Source organism: Amblyomma mixtum, chromosome 3, assembly GCF_055824585.1.
Source record: "Amblyomma mixtum isolate Tamu chromosome 3, ASM5582458v1, whole genome shotgun sequence".
NCBI classification, from domain to species: Eukaryota; Metazoa; Arthropoda; class Arachnida; order Ixodida; family Ixodidae; genus Amblyomma; species Amblyomma mixtum.
In genome coordinates this window covers 326,024,550-326,046,396 of record NC_143014.1, presented here as the reverse complement: position 1 = coordinate 326,046,396, position 21,847 = coordinate 326,024,550, and the positions used below count along the sequence as shown (strand labels likewise).

General features: G+C 47.2%; 1 protein-coding gene across 2 annotated transcripts in view; it reads left to right on the top strand.

The window, feature by feature from the left end:
- Nucleotides 1-21,251, top strand: part of LOC149355848 (nose resistant to fluoxetine protein 6-like) — a 116,057-nt gene extending 94,806 nt beyond the window's left edge. For both annotated transcript variants that reach the window (XM_089584022.1, XM_089584021.1), the window contains exons 13-16: nt 791-911; nt 2,243-2,432; nt 3,012-3,154; nt 19,498-21,251. In XM_089584022.1, coding sequence (XP_089440148.1) covers nt 791-911; nt 2,243-2,432; nt 3,012-3,154; nt 19,498-19,770 — 727 coding nt within the window. In that variant the 3' untranslated portion in view covers nt 19,771-21,251. The remainder of the gene's footprint in view (nt 1-790; nt 912-2,242; nt 2,433-3,011; nt 3,155-19,497) is intronic.
- The last annotated feature ends 596 nt before the right edge of the window (nt 21,252-21,847 follow it).

Here is a 21,847-nt window from a genome sequence, read left to right as displayed (position 1 = left end):
TATGGCAGGAATTTAAATTTTAATTAAAGCATTGACGAGCTTTCACGTGAGTGTGAAATATATGCGTCATAATACCGTGATCTTCCCAAAGTTTCAACTCTTTACAAAGCCGTCTGGTAACGAGCGGGAGAAAACGACGTAAGCTTTTACAATGAATGAATTTAACCTACTCGTGCTCTGAATTGAATGCTGTATTGTCTGGTCGTTCTTTAGCTGAAATTTTGTTCTCAGCTTTGAAAAAACGTGCGTAATGAATATTTGCATACATTTTGTGTTCTGTTTACTCACGCAGCCTATATAACTTAATAAAATAATTCTTAAAATATATAAAGAAAATAAACAGATATCTAGGTTCAATAGCCCTGAATATATTGCTTTTTCATTCATGTGACATTGTTCTTTACACTGCTTCTCTCAGCTAATTTCAAATGTCTTTTGTACTTCGCCCCGTGCCGTGTAGTGAACACAGCGGTTTTCCAGGTTCGCTTTCCGCAAATTCTGACTACATATTTTGCCTCTTTTTGCAATTGAATTGAACACCAACTTGAAGTCATCGCCGTGGTATTCGTCCTCTCTGTGGTCCTTGTGTTAAAAGCGGTGCAGTTTTTCTGTTTTTCGCCCCTTAAACTAATCAGGCACCACCTTTCAATCTATCTTTCGCCAAATTAATTAGGCTCTCGTGCGTTTTCTAACACACGGCTGCTGTTAAAGTGGACAGCCTTTTAATTTATTCTCAGCAAATTGACAACTATAGTACCATTGGGAACAATAGTGTTTTATTTCCTGACAGCACTGTTGTGGACACAATGAATCACTACTACATGCTTCCCTTCTACCATGGCGTCTGCTTCTTCGCTGGCTGTCTTACCTTCCTCTGGGTGGAGAAGTATGGCAAGGCCAACATTTCTAAGGTGAGTCCTGCTTCCTTCGCATGATATGGAAGCTTTCGTGCATAAGGGCGCTCACCTCGTTTTCATCTCATTTCCGTCTCACCTCGTTTCAGTCTTTGCGAAACTAAAAAGCCTATCAGAAGACTGCACACTTGACGGTGGCTTCTACAAAATTGTGTGCCCCTGACTACGCGTTACTAACTAACATAGCGGTGAAAACTGTTCAATTCATAAGCTGAATGTTCTACAAGTGGTATTCGAGGGCCTCCATGCCTTCTTGAGGAGCACAGAACAAGATGTATTCGGGGACTCTGGCACACTTGGGAAATTTTCTGGGCTCCAACCATACATTTCGCGTACTGGCGCAACACGAAGCTGCGGATGGTGTGGGCATACAGAGAAGTATAGCCATGCAGATTTTAGGATGGCATGGAAGCTGAAGTTGTGATAATCGCGTGTCACGCCCTGCAGTCGCGGTTGTGCCGTCGGGCATATGCATGAGCTATGCTGATGGTCGTTCCAGAGCCACACCGTTTTTATTGCAGGAATGCATTCAACGGCTACATTGGAGCCTCTGTCAGCAGATCATTTACTTTCTATTTCTGTCTGTTCGTCCATTACTGAGTGCTCCAACGCTACACGCGCGCCGTAAAATGCCCCTGTCTCTTAAACCATCCGCTTCTTCGAGCTGAAATTTGGCGCAGAGATGGCATACTGCAGTATTTCTGTTTCAGTACCACGTGTGGAGGGTGTGTTTGCCTGATTCTATCAGAATTAAATAGAAATCGACGACCAAAATCAAGCAGCTTCCTGACAGGTGATACCGGTGGCGCTATCTGGTGCCTATCCGAACAACGACTGTTTTACCATGAAGCTGTGGTGACACGTGTGGGGCGGAAGAGCGGATAATTTCAAGATGCTCGGTTGACTTTTTTTGCTCAAATCATTCATATGGACCACCTATTTTGATTCGCCTCTAAACATTTCACTGGCTATGTTCCTATGACCTGGCACAAAGGCATAGACATTGGTGGAACCACCGCAAGTGCCGGTGTCGATCGCCAAGAACGCACTCGCTTTCGGAAGTGACAGGCGAGATCTTTTACGGCAGAATACAAGCAAGAATTACGTTTCGTACTTTAGCTGTCACATGCCGTTACTTACCCGTCCTGGGCGAGAGCACAAAACACACGAATGAATAAAAGTAGATTCGCTCAAAAACAGTTTTCTCCTCATGGTAACGAAACACGAGTCAGCGCGCATGCATTCGAGCATTGCGGTAGTGTTGGCATAGCAAAACTTAAACCGCTACTTTTTCTTTCCAAACTTGCTTCTCTCCTTACTTTTCGCAGATAGTCCAGGCTTCACTTTGGTGCATCTGCTTGTTCTGCGGCCTGTACTGCCTCTTCATGAAGCTGGAATGGTACAGCAAAAGCGAGCGGGCCACAGAGACGAAGCGGCTCTTCCACGCATTCACCGACCGCATCTTGTGGTCGATCTGCATAGCCTGCGTCGCCTTCACTTGTTCCACAGGCCGAGGAGGTGAGCGCAGCCCACTCTCCTCTCCTAAGAAACACCTAGGAATCACGCAGACTAGATGCAGGGGCTTCTGTTCACTCTTGTCTCGCGCATATTCTCTCGTACCAGCATTCACAACTCAAGGTTTATTCAAGCTTTCTGCTCAAAAGAAAAGCTCAAAAGCAAATTTTTAAAGAAAATGTTCAAACGCAAAACGGAAAGCTCCTACTTTTTGGGGCTGGGCAAGAGGTTCCCTTTGTGGACTTGCATAGTGAACAGACTTGTTTACTTAAAATTTGGCCTAACATAATGACTTTCAAACTCGTTTTTAGAGGATCCTATAAAGTGGTTTTCTGGCACCAAGCGTTTCCTGACATCCAGAGAAATTACTGCTACATAGATCAAAATACAGTTCAATTCTCACAAAAGAATTCGCGCTCCAGAAATCCGTTCAAGTCTACGGTTTCTATCCGGATGCCATTGAGGGGTAAGCACTGTGTTCGACAGCGGGGTATTTGAAGACAAGTGTTAGGAGAAGTTCCAAAAGCTTCTTCGCGATTTTCTTTATTTGTTGCTTTCTTCCTTGATTTGTAACAAACGCAGGAATTGTCAACCGATTTCTATCTTGGAAAGGATTTGTACCCCTGAGCCATCTGTCCTTCGGAGTGTACCTCGTCCATTACCCAGTCTTCCTACTCACGCACCACGTCGCCAGAGAACGAATCTTCTACTCACACTTTACTCTGGTGAGCTCCAATTCTATAGAACCTAGAGCACCAATAGTTTTGTCTGGTCACACATTCGTGGCACGAACGAAAAGTTCAGCAATCAATCAGTGGATCGTCTCTCGCTGATAACGTGAGAACATGTCCAACATTCTGGGACAAACATTTTTAACATTGGGAAATTGTACGATAATGTTATGGAAATACTGAAGGTTCATTCTTCTGATATGTAGCAAAATCTTTCTTTTAAAGTGTTTTCATCGATCGCATCGAACAGCTAAGGCTGCCATTCAAAACCAATGGGGAACGCTTTCGATGAAACCAAAAATTTTAATAGAAAAAAAATTCAAGACTACCATCGGGTGTTCTGCGGATATATTGATTGTTATACTGAAATTTTCCATTATATGAAAAAGTTGCGTTTATAAACGGTTTCTCGCTCAAAAATGCTTTTGTCAAGGATTGTTGGGTATGAGAATTTCACCTATGGCTACAAGAGTGTGTGGTCTTTAGAGCATAACACGCAGCAACTTTATTTGATAATTTAACCTTCTGCTGCGTTATGGGCATGATTGATTAGCGGCGAATTAAATTACCTCTTGTGTGTGCGTTACACCTTACAGTACAGACTTATGAATGACATGTTTCCAGCATAAACATCTTGCTTGTGGTATTTGAATGTTTATTTCAGCTTTTGGGGTGCAAAAACGGTGGGTCACGAAAAATAACGCTTTATGGTGACCGCTTGGCAGGCTTCATGATTCATGCTGTTTAATGTCCCAAAGCTTCACATGGGCTGTGAGGGTCTGTTGTGGAGGGTCCCAGATTAATGTTGACCATCTGAGGCTTATAACGTACGCTGCCATCAGACAGCGAGCGGGCTTTCTTCAGGACGAAAACAGGAAAACAAGTTCTTGGGCATAACATTCGGCAAAAAGCAGGCATTTCTGCCTCACAAATCTCGGACCCTCAACATACTGAAGGTACTTTCACATAAACGCTGGGGTTCCGATACAAATTTCGGAGATTTATCGCTCCTTATAGTGCGCTCCTATTTAGACTATGGGTGCTTAATCTGTGGCTCAGCAAGACCGTCATATTCAGACGACTGGAGCCAGTTCACAACTTATGCCTTCGTCTTTCATCCGGTGCACATACAACAACTCCCATAAATATTCTACGTAGTGTACAGGTGCGTCTTCGAAGCGCAGGTCGGAGGCCGTTGATCAAAGACGCGTCACGGCAGGCACACACCCAGAGTCACTCCGGAATCAGCACAGCACTTCGTTCACCTCTTCGTCGCACCGCGTGAACGGATGCCGGTCGTTCCCATTACAGTTACCTCCCCGGCGAAAAGGAGCCATCCTGGCGACTTACGGGGACGACAGAGTTGGCGGAGTTGTTCGGAAAGCATATCAGGGACTCCGAACGACGAGAAATCGTAGGCACAGACGAGGGCAGAGGCGGAATCGCAAGGGAGTGGTGAACGGGAAAGTGCGTCGGCGTCGGAGTGCTTGCGTCCAGAGCGATAAATAACGTGAATATCAAATTCCTGGAGACGTAAAGCCCAGCGGGCAAGTCGGCCAGAGGGATCTTTGAGCGAGGACAGCCAGCAGAGAGCATGATGGTCGGTGACGACATAGAACGGCCGGCCGTAGACGTAAGGGCGGAACTTGGCAATCGCCCAAATGATGGCGAGACATTCTTTTTCTGTGACAGAATAGTTGGATTCCGCCTTCTTGAGGGCGCGGCTGGCGTAAGCCACAACATATTCCGGATGGCCAGACTTCCTTTGGGCAAGAACTGCGCCCAACCCCACACCGCTCGCGTCAGTGTGAATCTCGGTCGGACAGTCGGGATCAAAATGGCGGAGTATTGGGAGGGAGACCAGGAGGCGACGTAAAGTGGTGAATGCTTCATCGCAAGCGGGGGACCAAGACGATAGATTCGGGCTGCCGGCAAGAAGCTGTGTTAAAGGTGCAATGATACAGGCGAAATTCCGGATGAAGCGGCGGAAGTAGGAACACAAGCCTACAAAACTGCGAAGTTCTTTTAAGGTGGTCGGTTTGGGAAAGTCACCGACGGCGCGGAGTTTGGCAGGGTCAGGAAGGACGCCATCTTTGGAGATGACATGGCCTAATATCGTCAGTTTCGTGGCACCGAAGTAACATTTCTTCAGGTTTAGCTGTAGCCCGGCAGCAGTAAGGCACGTGAGAACGCGCTGGAGGCGTAGTAAATGAGAAGAAAAATCTTTGGAAAAAACGACTGTCATCCAAATAGCACAGACACGTTTCCCATTTGAGCCCGCTGAGAATATTATCCATCATTCTCTCGAACGTGGCCGGAGCATTGCATAGGCCGAATGGCATAACATTGAATTCATACAGGCCGTCTGGGGTGACGAAAGCGGTTTTATGTCGGTCAGCGGCAGCCATGGGTACTTGCCAGTAGCCAGAGCGTAAGTCTAAGGACGAAAAATACTCCGCTCCCTGCAAGCAATCTAGTGCGTCGTCGATTCGGGGTAGAGGATAAACATCCTTGCGAGTAATCTGGTTGAGACGACGGTAGTCCACGCAGAACCGAATGGAGCCATCTTTTTTCGTCACCAGGACAACAGGAGAGGTCCAAGGGCTGTGAGAGGGCTGTATTATGCCGCGCTGTAGCATATCGTCGACATTGTCACAGATGACGCGGCGCTCTGTGGGCGAGACGCGGTATGGTCGCTGGCGCAAGGGGGCGTGCGTACCTGTGTCGATTTCGTGAGAGACGGCAAACGCACGGCCCAAAGATGGTTGGGAAAGGTCAAAAGACGTGCTGAAGCGCTGGAGAAGTGTCAGTAGCTGGTCACGTTGAGCGAGCGGAAGGTCGGCAGCGATGGCGCGTTGAAAGACGTCGACGGGAAGCGGATCGGGCGTGGTCGCACAAATGTCCAGGAGAGCAACCTCGGGACAGGCACGGTGATCGGAGAACTCGTGGGCAAGAGCAGGGTTCAGTTCTTCGACACGACCGAGGCATTCACCGCGATGGAGAGAGGACGGGCAAGCAAAAGGGTTGGAGACATAAATGGCACAGTGACCATCGGAAATCGTGAGAACGGCGAAAGGAATCAGAAGGTGGTGTCGGCGGGTGGCAGCTGTGGTGGGTGTGAAGAGAACAGGGCTACTGAAGGCGGAGTCAGGTAGGAGCGGGACGAGGGCAGACGAGAAGGGAGGTATGGCGGTGTCGGCAGCTACGAGAAGTTTAGCGGTGGGCACTGGCAGGTCGCACACGGAAACGTTACACACCGAAGATAGCGCGAGTTCAGCACGAGCACAATCAATCACTGCACGGTGGGTTGAGAGGAAGTCCCATCCTAGGATGACATCGTGAGAGCACGCACTCAGCACAACAAATTCGATGATATATGCTACGTCGTTGACAGAAACTCGTACCGTGCAGGCTGCGATGGGGTGGATGCGCTGTGAGCTGGCCGTACGGAGCGAAAAGTCAGACAGAGGCGTCGTCACCTTGCGAATTTTGCGGCGAAGAGAGTCACTAATCACAGACACGGCAGCGCCCGTGTCAACGAGCGCGAGAACAGGGACACCTTCGACAATCGCATGAATCACGTTGGCGGGAGGAAACGGAGGACTTGGCGAGTTCGCAAAAGACGCAGTTCTTGCCTCCGGAACTGCGGCAGTTAGTTTTCCTCGCGGATGGGTTCCGGTCGCCGAAGCATTGGGGAAATTGAACGGCGGCGAGGGGAAGGCGAGCGGCGAGTAGAATACTGGGAGCGAGGCATAGACGAGCCAGAAGAGCCATTGGTCAAGGGCGGCTCGGGATCGTATCCGTACGGATGCACAGCCTCCCCAGAGCGAGGCAGGCGCTGACGGCAGAGACGTGCGACGCGCCCTGGAAGCCCACAAGCGTAGCAGATGGGCCGATTATCGGCGGTGCGCCAAGGGTTCGTTGGGTGTCGTCGTGTGCGAGGAAACGAGGCCGGGGAAGTGGCATGGACTGGGGTGGAGCATAATAGGCAGGGCTGCGGCGATACGTGGGGGAGGCAAGCGAGCCCGGTGTCCGGGTGACGGCTTCAGCATAGGTGAGTGGTGCTGCGACAGGAGGAAGCGGGGGGCTGGATGGCAGGACTGCAGCGACCTGCTCCTGAACAACACGGCGGATAGTCGGCGCAAGGGAGGGCGCGAGGTCGGCAGTAGGGCACGCAGGGTCTGGAACGTGATGGAGAAGAGAAAGCTGGCGGGCGACTTCCTCGCGTATAAAATCTTTTACGCGCTCCATGATTAGGGATTGGTCCGAAAACGAGGAACCAAGAGACAAGCCAGCAAGTCTCTCGGTAGGCGCACCAGACTGCCGCGTAGAAGCGCGTTGCTTGCGCAACTCGTCATAGCTCTGGCACAGCTCGATGACGGCACTGACGGAGGTGGGATTCTTCTCCAGGAGCATTTGGAAAGCGTCATCGGCTATCCCTTTGAGAATGTTGTTAACTTTGTCAGTCTCTGGCATCGAAGGGTTCACGCGCTTACATAAATCGACGACGTCTTCAATGTAGCTGGTGAATGTTTCAGCCGGTAGCTGGGCTCGAGCACGGAGACGTTGCTCGGCGCGAAGTTTCCGCACGGCGGGGCGGCCGAAAACGTCCGCGAAGCTTGCCTTGAATGAAGACCAGGTGGGAAGGTCGGCTTCATGGTTACGAAACCATAAGTTTGCACCGTCTGTTAGGTAGAAAAGGACGTTGCTCAACTTCACGGCGTCGTCCCACCGGTTGTAAGTGCTGACGCGCTCGTAGGAGGCCAGCCAATCGTCGACGTCCTGGTCGTCCGTACCGCTAAATGGGGAAGGGTCGCGCTGGCGTTGGACTCCGGAACAGAGGACGGTGGGAGGGATGGCCGGCGATGACTGCGTCGAAGTGTTTGGCATTGTTGGCGGTGCAAGTTGCGTTCCGCTCCGAAGTTCCAGGTTGAGCACCGGGACGGGGATCGAAGCACCTCCACCAAGTGTACAGGTGCGTCTTCGAAGCGCAGGTCGGAGGCCGTTGATCAAAGACGCGTCACGGCAGGCACACGCCCAGGGTCGGTTGGTTGGTTGGAGTCACTCCGGAACCAGCACAGCACTTCGTTCACCTCTTCGTCGCACCGCGTGAACGGATGCCGGTCGTTCCCATTACAGTAGAAACAAATGAGCGATCCCTAGCAGACAAGAACAATTCTCATGAGCGCATACGTACTGAAAATAAGGTCTCTACTGAACCACGTTTTTTATCCGATCGTTACACACTGCATCACCAGAACAGTATTCAACAATAAGCCCCAATCGATCAGCCATCGGCTTCTCCACTTTGAGGATAGTTGCCAAAACTTGGGAATACTGGACACCTTTCCTTGTGTGACCGCAAGGCACGAACCGCTCCCTCTGTGGTACAGCCTGCCCACTGTATGAGACTTCACGTTAACACACTTTAGAAAAAAGACATACCGCAGGAACATAGAATGCAGGAATACTATGGCGCTACAAAAAAAAATACGTGAACTACACAAAATTTTACCCTGAAGCACAAGAACAGCAGAATATGTCAGAAGCGTGGTAGTACAAGGAAATTGGCAAAAATAGTAAGGCTGCCAAACTTAACATCCAGTTTTACTGTCGAATTTTATGTAGTCTCTGTAGCTGTAGGTAGATTAATAAACAACAGTATTGAAAACAGCGTAATCCGCGCGGATTCACTTAGCCTGCTCACGGCGTTGCATTCCAGAAATTCACTCGAACCCTCAGTAGGCAATAAAATACAAAATATATAAAAAGTCCCAACACAAGGACATTAGATAAAATTGCGCTGGGTGCCGAACCATGTTGGAATAGATGGGAATAAAAGAGCCGACTTAGTTGCTGCACAAATTCTCAGTTTTGAAAACAAGAACGTCGACGTGCCTCTTAGAGTCTGCATGGAATTAATATAAAGTAATTTGATTGCAAAGTGCGGGAAACCTGGCAAAGAAAAGTAAATTACAAACTGCACTTCGTATAGCCCGTACTGGGTGAATGGAAAATCTGTAGGAACCAGGAACGTTTCATAGAAGTAATTTTATGCCGTCTATGTATTGGACATATGCATCATACACACAACTTCCTACTAACAAAAGAAGGCAAACCTCTTTGCGAAAAATGCGCAGATAAACTTGCAGTAAACCACGTATTAGTGTCATGTACAAAGCATGAATCAGTGAGGATGAGGAAAAAATATTTTGCTCAATTTTACAACGAACACATTCCATTTCATCTTGCGTTGATTTTACGTGAAAATGCACTTGCTGAAATGTTGTGTTTTTAGCTTTTTAAGGGAAGCCAGTGTCCTTGAAAAGTCCTGAATTCTGACTCTGTGCACTGCTACATATGGTGATACACCTCAGAGACCTTCTCGTTCCCGAGATGAAGACTGGGGCTTTTATTTGATTGGTTGGGAACGTCGATATCCTTTTCCTGGCAAGGATAGTCGCTGAGGGTACCTGACCTTCTTTAAACCTTTTACTAACTGTCATTTCTAAAGTTTGATTTCCTCTGTCATTACTAAGTAGTACGAACTAATGTTCTAGGTCCCCCTCTACACCACTGATTTATTTATTTATTTATTTCATAAATACTGCCGACTGCCCTTTGGCGGTCAAGGCAGGAGTGCACAAAGCAAAAAAAGAAAAAAATTACAAAGTAGTAACAACCAAATAACAGCAACAAAGGGCGATTACAGTATGAGAACAAAATTCAATAAGACCAACGGGAAGCAAAAAAGTACAGGCAAATCATCCGACGTCAAACAGACTAAGTGAACAGAATAAAAACAAGGAAATTGAAATACACTGTGTACTAGACGCGCTACTGCGATACATGAGCCGAAACAGCAGACAAAAAAGATTCTGAAGATACCAGGTTGGTGATATCGCTTGGCAGTCGGTTCCTTTCGGAAATGGTGCGTGGAAAGAAGGAACAAGAATATGCTTTTGTTCGGCATCGTGGCATCAAGATAGTCCGTTCGTGTTTGTTACGGGTGGGGCGTGTTGTGTTGTATTGCATGTAACTCTGAATATTCAGTTTTGTTTTATTATGTATGATATTGAACAACATTTTTAGTCGGTGCTGCTTTCGACGGGATTCAAGCGTGGGAAGCCCAGATCTGTTGAGCAAATCAGATACCGAGACCTGCCGACCATAAGCGTGGCAAATAAACCGGAGTGCTTTCCTCTGGACGCCTTCAAGAATTTTTATATCCGTTTTTGTGTGCGGATCCCATACAGCGTCGGCGTATTCGAGCACTGGACGCACAAGTGATGTGTATGCTGTCAGTTTAGTTTTGCTCGTGCAATGCTTTAGGCGGTGCTTTAAAAACCGAAGTTTTTTGGACGCTGCTGAGACAATGGACTGGATGTGTACGCTCCAGTTCAGGTTGGATGTCATGGTTATCCCAAGATATTTCACCTGAGTCACTGAGTTGATCGGAAGGCCATTGATTTTGTATGTGCATTGCAGCGGTTGTTTCTTTCGTGTTGCTGTCATTTTTCCACATTTTGAACTGTTTATACCCATTTGCCAAGTACAACACCAGCTGGAAACTGGTGTTAAGAAGTCGGTTAGGGGTGCCTGGTCTTCGATTGATGTGATACTATGGTATACAACACAGTCGTCGGCGAAGAACCGACAGCGTATGCGTGAGTTGATGGACAGGTCGTTCAAATAAATAAGGAAGAGAAGCGGCCCAAGGACTGAGCCCTGGGGAACTCCTGAAAGTACTGGCGCTTTTGTGGAATTAGATTCAGATATCTGAACAAACTGATGCCGCTTTGTAAGGTATGAATCTAACCATTGTACTACTTGCCGATTATTTAACCACCACCTTATTTTTAACAAAAGATTGCCATGCAATACCCGGTCAAACGCTTTTTCGAAGTCAATGAAAATTAAATCTACCTGTCCATTATTGTCTAGCGACATCATAATTTCATTTGTAATATGAATAAGCTGCGTCACTGTCGACAAGCCTTGCCGAAACCCATGCTGGCTTTCAATAAAAAAAACCGCTTCCCTCTAGGAATGAACTTATGTGCTTGAAAATAAAATGTTCTAATACCTTACTGGACGTACATAACAAAGAAATTGGCCTGTAATTCTTCACGCAAAGCTTGTCTCCTGATTTGTGAATGGGTACCACCTTTGCTGTTTTCCAATCGTTTGGAATTTCTCCTGTCCTGAGACTTTCAGTAAAAATAATGAAAAGGTATTTAGCGCACCACTCAGCATATCTGTACAGAAAAGCGTTAGGGATATCGTCTGGTCCAGAGGATTTTTTTGTGTTCAACTCCAATAGAGCCGAAACAATACCCTCCTCGTTAATAATTAGGTCTGGCAGATTGAAATGGCTAGTTCGAGATTCGGAGACTGAGTTGCTGTTACTCAGGAATACAGAAGAAAAGTGCTCATTGAAGGCAGTCGCTAAGCAGAGGGAGTCGGTAACAACTGTGTTGTTAAGGAGAAGTTTGTTAACCGGGTCTTTTTTCTGTGACAGATGCCTCCAGAACTTTTGGGGGTCAGTTTTTAGAAAATTGTGCATCTTGACATTAAAAAAGTGGTACCGTGAAGATTTTATTTTTGAACGCAGTTCAGCCCGAAGAGCCGGCAAAGCACCACCAACTTTATTGCTTGACCTTGATAAGCGCTTCACGCGACGTTTTAACTGTATGATCTCGCGTGTTATCCAGGGACACGCCATTTTCAGCTTCTTATGTTTAAGCGGCACGTACTTGTTGATACATTGATGAACCGTACTTTTGAATTCTAACCACAACTCGTTCACACTTGTACGCCCATCAGTGTATTTTTTCATGTTTTCATGTTTGTAATGATGTTTTCTGATGTTTTCATGTTTGTAAAATTCTGCAGAAAACAATCCTCCTATAGCTTTGACGCATGATACTCTAGATGCCTATGCGCCACTAAACCCAGCACAGCACGTTTTTCAAAATGTCGCCGCCATGGCCGGGGTTCACCCCCTTGTCCTTGGTGTCAGTGACCGAACCCATTAAGCAAACGCGGCGGGTGCAAAAACATCCGCCACGTAAATGCTGGAAGAGATCACAATTTGCTCGAAGCTTCAATTGGCTTCTATCCTGGCTGTAAATATACTACAAACATGACTCTGGAATCCCGCAATCAGATCTGTTGATATTCAATGCTTTGCTGAACCATGGGCATGTGTGCACGTGGGCTCGGCTCCCACTACGCCTAGCCGTACGTGTCTTCTGGCTGTGTTCGGTAAAAAGGGATCCTACTAATTGAGCTCAGGCACTTTGGAACTTCGAACCTGCTCGGTGGAGGCAGGTTAGGCTCGCCTTCTCACAGACGGCTCCTACGGGAGAAAGCCTAAACTCTCATTTCTTATCCACCACACAATTTTTCCTGTATTCTTGCTCTTACGGTGCATTGCCTGCTAGCCTTTCGGATTTTCCATACTTCCTTCTCTCACGCGCACAGCAATAAGTAGCCCTCAAAAACTGAGTGAGATGAGTGAGTGTGTTATTTGATGGAACTCAAATAAGCTTTGGAGTGATAATTGACCCCTGTGAATGAGTCCGAAGCCAATTGAGTGCATTGTCAAGGTTCAACTGTACTAAAATGGCTCACCAAATGAGCAGCAAAATGCACGCTCCTTCAGTACAGTTTCAGTTGGCCAGAATGGCGCTCTCCGTGGCCACCACCTCTGTTAATTAACCCTCCATCCTCAATGAAAGCGGTTGCGGAGCAAATGACTGAGGCAGAAGGTAACGGATAGCTCTATAGCCCTTTCCATTGAGGGCTCACTAAGCGTGGTCGTATGGCTCGCTGGGATGTTGTGTGCCCTTGACGAGAGCAAGGTGAAGTGGCAGCGGAACCCGTTTGCAGCAGCCCGGAAAGGAGTCGTATCGACCTCTTCGCCCGATGGAGATGTCTGTAACACAGCAGAAGATGCTAACAAATTCTCAATCCAGACCGGCTGTCACTGGAAACTGAATCGAGGGCCGTTTAAAGCAAGAACCTTACCCACTGAGTCTAGTATAGGTGCACCATTTCATAGGGCTGCCAGGTGTTGAATAGACTATCCCGGGGATTGAAGGGGCACTGAGCTAAACTATGAAAAATTCAAGAAAACGCCGAAAATTAGCTTTCATTATGCAATTCTACCGAGATGTAGTGGTTACTCTGTATATCTACTGTGTAGTGTGTGAGCGAGTGCCCTGTATCCTTTATAACGCGAGCTGGAGAAGGTGACGTCGAAACACGCTAACGATTTTTTTCTAATGAACCATTTCCTTTCCTTTAATCCTATCATTAGACATTTGGCATTGATATCGAATCCCAATGACGTAGGCCGTGGGAGAAGACGTGCAGTGGCCGCGGTAGAATCAAGCCATTGGTGCCACTTACTTGCATAAACACCTCCCGTACCTATGTCGCACTGGAGGACCGATGGCGACGGATCGTGAGGACGACGACGCGTGCGACACGCTTGTCGAGGCCGCCGCGATGGCCCAGTGGTTATGGTGCTCGGCTGCTGACCCGAAAGACGCGGGTTCGATCCCGGCCGCGGCGGCTAGAATTTCTTTGGAGGAGAAATTCTAGAGGCCCGTGTACTGTGCGATGTCAGTGCACGTTAAAGAACCCCAGGTGGTCAAAATTTCCGGAGCCCTCCACTACGGCGTCTCTCATAGCCTTAGTCGCTTTGGGACGTTAAACCCCATAAACCAAACCAAACCACGCTTGTCGAGCTTTATCGGTTCTAATGCAGCCTCGACGAAGAAACTGGCCGTGGTTGTGAGGCTAATTGGCGCAGCGCGGTCTCTACTAGATGTGGCGGCAGCAGGGTGGCTAATGGTGTCGCGAGTAGACTGGCAATATCCGTGATTGGCAGTTTGTTTCGCCGCCTCCTCTTGCTTTCGTCATGACTTCGTCACAGCCAAATGAAACGCAAAATGAAATGAATTGCTTTCAAATACGGCCTCATATGTAATTAGCAAACACTAGAAGTCAGTTCCGTTAGCAGTTTCAATAAGTTACTTCGAGTAGGTGAGAAATTGTTATTTTTTCAGATGTCGAAATACCCACCGCGTAAATCGCAGCACTAGTGGCGCAAAGAAAATAGGAATTCCCTTGGGAACAACAGAGGAAAAAATGAAAGTCTCAAGAACAACTCAGAGAGTAACTGCGGACTGGGAGGATTATATCACTGCAGGCTTATTGAAGGATGGCCTAGATACGAAGTTAGAAAAGCCTCTCTCGTCGTATCCACAATTCACCGACACCTGAAGAGGTCTGAAAACATAGTGAATGCAAACATAATTATTCGTGTAGATGGTGATGGCGTAGAGGTAAAGTATCCCCCTCGTGTGCAGTAGGAATCAAAGTGCCGCGCAATCCTCCACCACAGAAAAAAAAAAATTGGACTGTCGATTGAACATTTTAAGGAACGAAACAGCGCAACTAAAACGAAGGACCAAGAAAAAGAGAGACACGAACACGCGCTGTGTTCGTGTCTCTCTTTTTCTTGGTCCTTCGTTTTAGTTGCGCTGTTTCGTTCCTTAAAGATGCAATACCAACTCGCCCACTATGCTATGTTGCTACGATTGAACACCTAGGGCCTGGGATGCGACCTCATCCCGGCGACCGGAACCGCAACTCACCCTCTCACCAGAGCAGGATTTCGGCAGCCCGTGTAGTTCTTGGCCACCACTTCCTATACTAATACACTGCCGCAGCTGGCACAGGACTGGGTTAATCTAAGGGACATGGGAGAAGCCATTCACCTGGAGTGGACTTCATTAGGCTGAAAATAATGCTGAACTTATCGCCTGCGAGTTAAAAGGGCATTTACTAAGGTAGACCCTAGAAGAACCTGAACAACATTCGACTTCAATCAACCGAGGGAAACGGCTGGCTTTTGTAACAACCTTAGGCGGTTGACGACAGAAGATATTCATACAATCAACATGTGCATAATAAAGTGTGCAGAACGTAATGACACTTCATATTTAGCCTTCAGACCTTGCTCAAGGCTTACTATATTCAAAACATCAGCATTGTGGAAAAGTACATGTAGATTGTTTGAAAATAACTACAGCATGTGCCCTGCAACCACAGTATTTCGGAGAAATGATAAAATATTAGAACCAGGGCCATGCAAAGTGACGCAATATCTTATTTGCTGTTAAGTGAATGTTTACAAGGGGAAATGAGAGGGCTCGAATGGGCCGATATAGGAGTAAAATATAGCGGAGGAACGCTTTAGCAGCCACAGATCTGTTGCCCTACCAACGGCCTCAGGGGAGGCGCTGCAGTGCATGAGTCACGATGTAAAGGCACTGTGTGCCACAGCGGGCCTAAACTAAGATGAAGAATAGGGATTTTTTGCAATCTAGACAGTTTATGATCGGTAATAAAGCATTCGATACTGTGAGGGAATGCATTTAGGGCGACTTCTGACTACACATTAAGGTCAAGAGTCCACCACGTCCACCAATTTCGGACAAAAATTTGGAAAATTGGGAAATTCTAAGATACTTTTACGGAAATATTGAAGGCAATAACCCATTCAGATATGTCGCAAAATCTCTTTTTAAAATGTTTCCATTGATCGCATTGAAAAGTCAAGACTCCCATGTCGATGTCGATGCAGGCATAGTCACACTCCCTTAATGTCATTTAAATGAATCTGCAGTGGGAGAATCAAAAAGCGATAGATTGATGGCTCAAAAGCAGAGCGGTGATGTAAGGCTGCATGTGCGTAATCGAAAATTGTATTTAAATGAAATTGCGAATTGATAGATAAGGCCGTTAAGTTCCCAGGATTGCTTACAAAATATATTTAAAAAAGAGCCGAGCATGGTGGCAACTGCCACCACCGGTTGCCACCAACGCGTTTCAAAAGGGACGATCCTGTCTTCCGTCCATCTGTACATGGAGCGTCATTCCTTTCAGGTGTTCATGGAATCGCAGCTTAAAAGCAACAGCTCCGTAAAGACCCAACTGCAGCTGAGATTAGCAGTTGGAGGTCCCACAAATAGGTCCCACACCCCACCAATAAGTTGGTTCCACATGTACAGTCAGCGTAATCATTTTTTTTTTTGGAACAGTCTAGCAGTGTTCTCCATTTGATAGAATCTTACATTCGACAGCAGCAGAGATCGTGTAGCTAAAGTGGTTGTGCTCAGTCGGCCTATACATCTATACGCGCTTCTTCCGCGCAAGTGTCCTCACAAACTTGCCGGTGGCTGCGCAGTGACTGTTTGTATGGCAGTGCACTGCTCGGACGCTCCACGCAAAACTGATGCAGTCTTTTCAACTCCTCCAGTGTCCGATCGGCATTTGTGCAGAAAGTCGACATAGCTTCAGCGAGTATGAAAATGTATACATTTCCTGTTTATTTCGTTGAAAGTGTGTTAGAAAATTACATTATTACCAAAATTCCACTTGTACCGTTGAAACTTTTTTGTATGCCAGGAGTATTCGAAATATTCGCTTCGAGTTTATTCAATGAAAATTACTAATCGCTTCGAGTCCGCTTCCAACCAAAAAAGCCTCTATTCGCATAGGCACAAAAACAATGAGTTTAATATTATCAGTGATGCTGGTAATAATGTATTGTTCAGAGTGCGAGCCCTGTGGGGCTCGCACTCTGAACAAATCGTTCATGCGACTGTGAAAATCGTTCATGCGACTGGGTACTTAATTTTGGCCCTCAAGGAAACTCACTCTATCACGATCTCTTGTGCTGAAAGCAGTCATCGCGCTTCAGATTTCCTTACACGTCTCCACATTCCAAAACTGCATTGGCCACAAACCACAAGCAGGCAGAAATCATACCTTTCAGGATATTATTGATGAAATGATTTTGACTTCTGTCTTCGGAAAAGTAACGTGCACATTCTCAAATACTGCCGTGAACCTGAAGCCGGACATGAAGCTAGACTTACCTGAAAACGTCTGAAATTCTCTGTCAGAACAGTCGCTAGCACGAAAGGAATTCACCATAATATAGTACTAAGCGGGATTCGAACCACCGGCGGTGCAAACGCAACCGCTTCGTTTCCCGCTGCCTCCGATCACACGGACATCGCTGCAGTCTCCCACGCTGTGCATTCTGACTGTTAGCCACTCGTGCTGCGTGTTGCAAATCGCCATCTTTTCCATCGTTCATCCGCTCGCTATTCGCCGCGAATGTCTGCTAAAACCGCCGAAGGCGGGCGATTGTTGTGCCATGTCAAAGAGCGAAAGCAGCCACAGATGCCTAGCCGCTGCCGAACAAAAAGAAAATATGATTCAATGCTGTGGCACATAAAGCCGCAAAAGCAGCGAAGACGCCGACCACGCCATCGAGCTAAAAAAAGTTCCTCTATGCGCAGGGTCCCCAATTCCACGAATACAGCTACGCAGACCGTGTGCGGTATTTACTCGTAGCTTGAAGAGCGAAAGCGAGCACAGGCGGTAGCAGGTTAAGCGGCCAGATGACGCAAGCAATACCCGAGTGTGGATACCGCCATCTTCGAGCATTCCTAGAAAGCACTACACCTCTCTAGAAATGCATTCGATGTTTTCATCAGTTCTAGATGACGTGATTGATTATGAATATTTAAGCATATAATTAGCTTCATGCTAAAACTATTCATTATGAAATTCGTAGTAACACCATCCATTACCGTCGCTACATATTTTTCCAGTGCGCAAGGAAGGGCACATAGTACAGATATCATCCCCTCTCTTCCAGGAAACCATTCCTTCCTCAGGTACGGTCACCCTATACACGTAAATTTCCTAATCTTGTCAACCCATCTGACTCCCTGCAGCCCTCTGCTAGCCTTTGCTTATCATTATACTGCCATAGGGGTCATCGGCTTCCTGTTTTCTGCACAACATGTACCGCCGAAATGGTAATCTTTGTCTTCCTTTCGGCTACCATAATACTAGCTTATGTTTGGTCCTAAAATAACTCAGCTCTAGGATGGTTCTTTAACTCAGTAGGGCTGCGCCAATAGTATCTTTTCAAAACCGAAACGAATAAGAATAATCTAGCTGACAGATAATCAAATATAAATCGAATATTTTTGTGAATACTGACAGAAGCACCGAATATTAGTAAAATCAGTGGAGCCACGCAGCACAACGTCACTATGTTAACCTTATGACCACCGTGTCACACGCATATAAAATCACCATTTTCTACTGATGACAACAAACACCTACCGCCAGGTTTCAGTAGATAAGAACGTCGATACCTACGTATGAGCCATGGAGTCCGAGATCTGGCACCAACGCAAGGTATGCTAAACGCGCCAGAGCACTGCCCAGTCGCCCGACTTTGGAGGCCATGCTTGAGCGCTGTGAGTGCCGGCACATAAAATGGACCACGTCGCGGATCCGTACTCTTCATCCCGCGCAGGCCGACCTTGGCAGCATCCTGTGCGGCGTCGCGGTGGACCCTGCTTGTGAAACAGGCGTCGGAAAAAAAAAGAGACTACAGGGCGTAATATTAGAACAGCGTGCCAATTATTCCAAGCTATTTGAAAACTTAACAGCATATTGGATTCGTTTTTAATAATTTTTAACGTGTTCTATTTGATTCATTGGCGCAAATCGAATATTAGAATATTAGGTTCAGTAGCTCTGTAAGAAAATCGAATATGCTAATTATACATACTACACCCGCCACACATTGTTATTTGGAATGATTTTCATCTTTGGTCGTAATGGGCATCTAATTTTTGCTCGTGACTTGTGAGCTTTGCAAAGCTCCCCGGACCTGTTATCTTTCCTTGGAGCAGAGAAGTGGAAGCAAGACCTCTGCACTCCCCTCTTCTCACTGATAGCCTCCCTCACCCTGTGAATTTCACCCTCATTGACCATCGGTCGTTCTTTTCTTGCGCCGTACACTGATCAATTCGGTGCTAGCACAGGGAAAGGCCCCAGATCGCTTATTTTTCAACTGACGTTCTTCTGCGCAAATAGACTGGTTTTTATTTTAAACAGGGAAAAAAATGAACGTCGAAATTGGTGTTGTGGTTGTTTCACTCGTTTTTAAAGAACTATTTTGAAGCAACAGCTGTTAAGAAACAGCTCACCACGAAGTAAATTATTCGTAGTGGTCAGGACCCGCAATGCCGCTGGCTAATGCGTCTTATTTTGCCACACAGCCACTTAGAGAAACATGTTTCTTGGTTGAAGCGGCGTCAGAGAGTTTTTCGTCTGTGTCGGGCTACTTTGTGTTTCTCATACGGGGGTCATTTTTTTCTGCATGAGTGTGACCGTGCCACCTTCGCCAAACATCATTTTAAGAGAGTTGTTGCTATCCCGCCCAGGTTTCCCAGTGCTTCGCTGTCGTTGTGTGGAGCTACATCATCAGCTACCTTCTCTTCATTGCTTGCGACGGGCCCACAGGACATCTCGAGAAGCTAGTGTTCCTGAGAGACCGGCGGACGGGTGCTCCTGCTAGCGGGGTACTGGAGAACACTGGTAGTGACAGCAATGTCAACCATTTGCCCGCTGCCATCATCGACAACAGTGGGCTCAAGCAGTGCTTCAAAGAAGCCCCTCTGTCGAAGGGCAGCGGTAATAAGTGCAACGGGTGCTGATGGCAAGCCCGAGGTCTCGCACTAGCGGTTTCGCCATCTTCATGTTGCGGGCTGAGCGAAGCGGCCTCCACGAAGGGATCCAGAGTGGTAGTGCAACGCTGTCTGTGCGACGCTCTGCAATGTGAAGAAGTAGGGTGTTTTTATTCAGTTTTTTTTTTTCACTGTAGCTACTGCGAGTCGCAAATGCCGTGCGGCTACCCACGCTCAACGACAGCCATCGGAATTGGCGGAGGCAGCGAGGAAGCTCTACGGGGTTCCTTCGTGCCTTGTTGGGTTACTCCAGCCTCCGCACAGCGTAATATAGCGCGAGAGAGTGCTTGGTTCGACAATCCGTCTTCCATCACCGTGTGGCCACCTCTACTTTATCTCACAAGCACTGAAGGAGAAGCTGCCGCCACTGGCAGCAAATCAGGAGCCGAGTTCCCAAACGCTGTTCGCGCGTTTGCGCTGTGCGTGCTTGGACTGTCACGCTCTGGTGATTGCCGTACTGAACGCCGTGAGGCGGTTTTGAGGCGTTCTGGTGTGTGAGATGCTTGTGAGCTCTGTCTTGCTGGTGCCAGCTGTATATTTTGCTCCAGTGCAGATGAAGTGGGGAACTAGTTGCAAGCAGCTGGGACAACTGGTATGCGCGGGCGACATGAGCAACACTCGCGCACATTTCTCGTCCAGCGCACACAAGCGCAGATGACACTGCCAAGAAACTTCGCCATTTTTCTGCTGATGGAAGTCGCAGGTTACCGCCAAAGTGTTGTTTTTGGCAAGCAGAACAGCGTTCATTCTGACTCTTTCAAAGCATAGAACGATCGAGGAAAATTCAATGCGGAAAACAGATACTTCTCTGTCCTGAAAGGTGACGAGATTGCCAGGCGAGTACGGCAGCTGCTGGCATATGAAGGTTCTTGTAAAACTAGCACCTGTAAGAGCGTTTTGCGCTCACTTACATGAATATTGTGCGCTTGGCTCTGATATGCTGACAAATCTATACATCAAACGGAGCAATTAATCTCGCTGATTGCAGTGAAGGAGTTCTCGGAGAGGTTCTGCCCTCAAAAGCGTCGCGGGGATACATTTTGGTGGAAACAAACAAACGCCGCTTAAAAGCAGCAAGACATCAAACCTTCGCTGTGGATTACAGGTCCGTATGCCGCGAAAATCATACACTGCCTTCTACCTCGGCGCAGTACCTCAAGTCAAAGCAAAGCGTTTGATTTCATTCTCAGGACACTCTACATATTATTTTTAGTGGAATCAGTGTTTGCAGCGTTGCAGTTCTGAACTATGAAACTAAAAAAAAGCTCCACTCATCAACGCTGCGCGTAGCTACCGCTCATAGGATGCCGAAAAGTTAGCTCTATTCAGCCAGTATAGGCGAATGTGCCACTTATAACATATGTTTCTATGATGCGCTGTTTGTTTTGACCGGCGTTTCCGAATTGTATAATTATTTATTTTGCGTACGCCGCATGTGCTTTGTGTACAAAGTGTAAATAAACTTCTTTACCAACCAAGGCGAAGTAGTACCTTTGTCTTCTTTCCTTTATTCGGTCATATTTTTCTGCAAATAAAATCACAAGATAGGGTAAAAGGCACAGCGCTTGACCAGCTCGGACCTTCTCAGAATTATCTGCACAAGGACGGCCAGCAGGCATTTCCAACTCTGACATTTCCAACTCCGACAAAGAATACGAACGACAGCAATAAGGACGCACGCTCGGAAAACACAGAGGAATAGTTGTATTGAAAATAAATCAGTCGGAATTTGGTGCCTGTGGTATGTGCCTTATGGCCCAGGTTGCGTGTCGTGCTTCAAGTTGCGTAGACGGTGTCGGATCAGGAACAGGGCGGCCAGAGACCGACTTAAGAGAGCCGGAGAGTGCTGTACATTTTACATTGTTCTCAAAAAAGCATACTACCACACTTCGCACGACTGGCCTTATAGGACCTGTCGTCCAAAGCGCATAGCTGGGGAACGTAATATCAGGTAGACCTGCTCACAGCAAGAGAGGGTACCGGGGTCTTCTCGCAGCAGTTACGGCGGCAACTGCAATGAAGCCACCGTTACGCAGCGCGGCGAAAG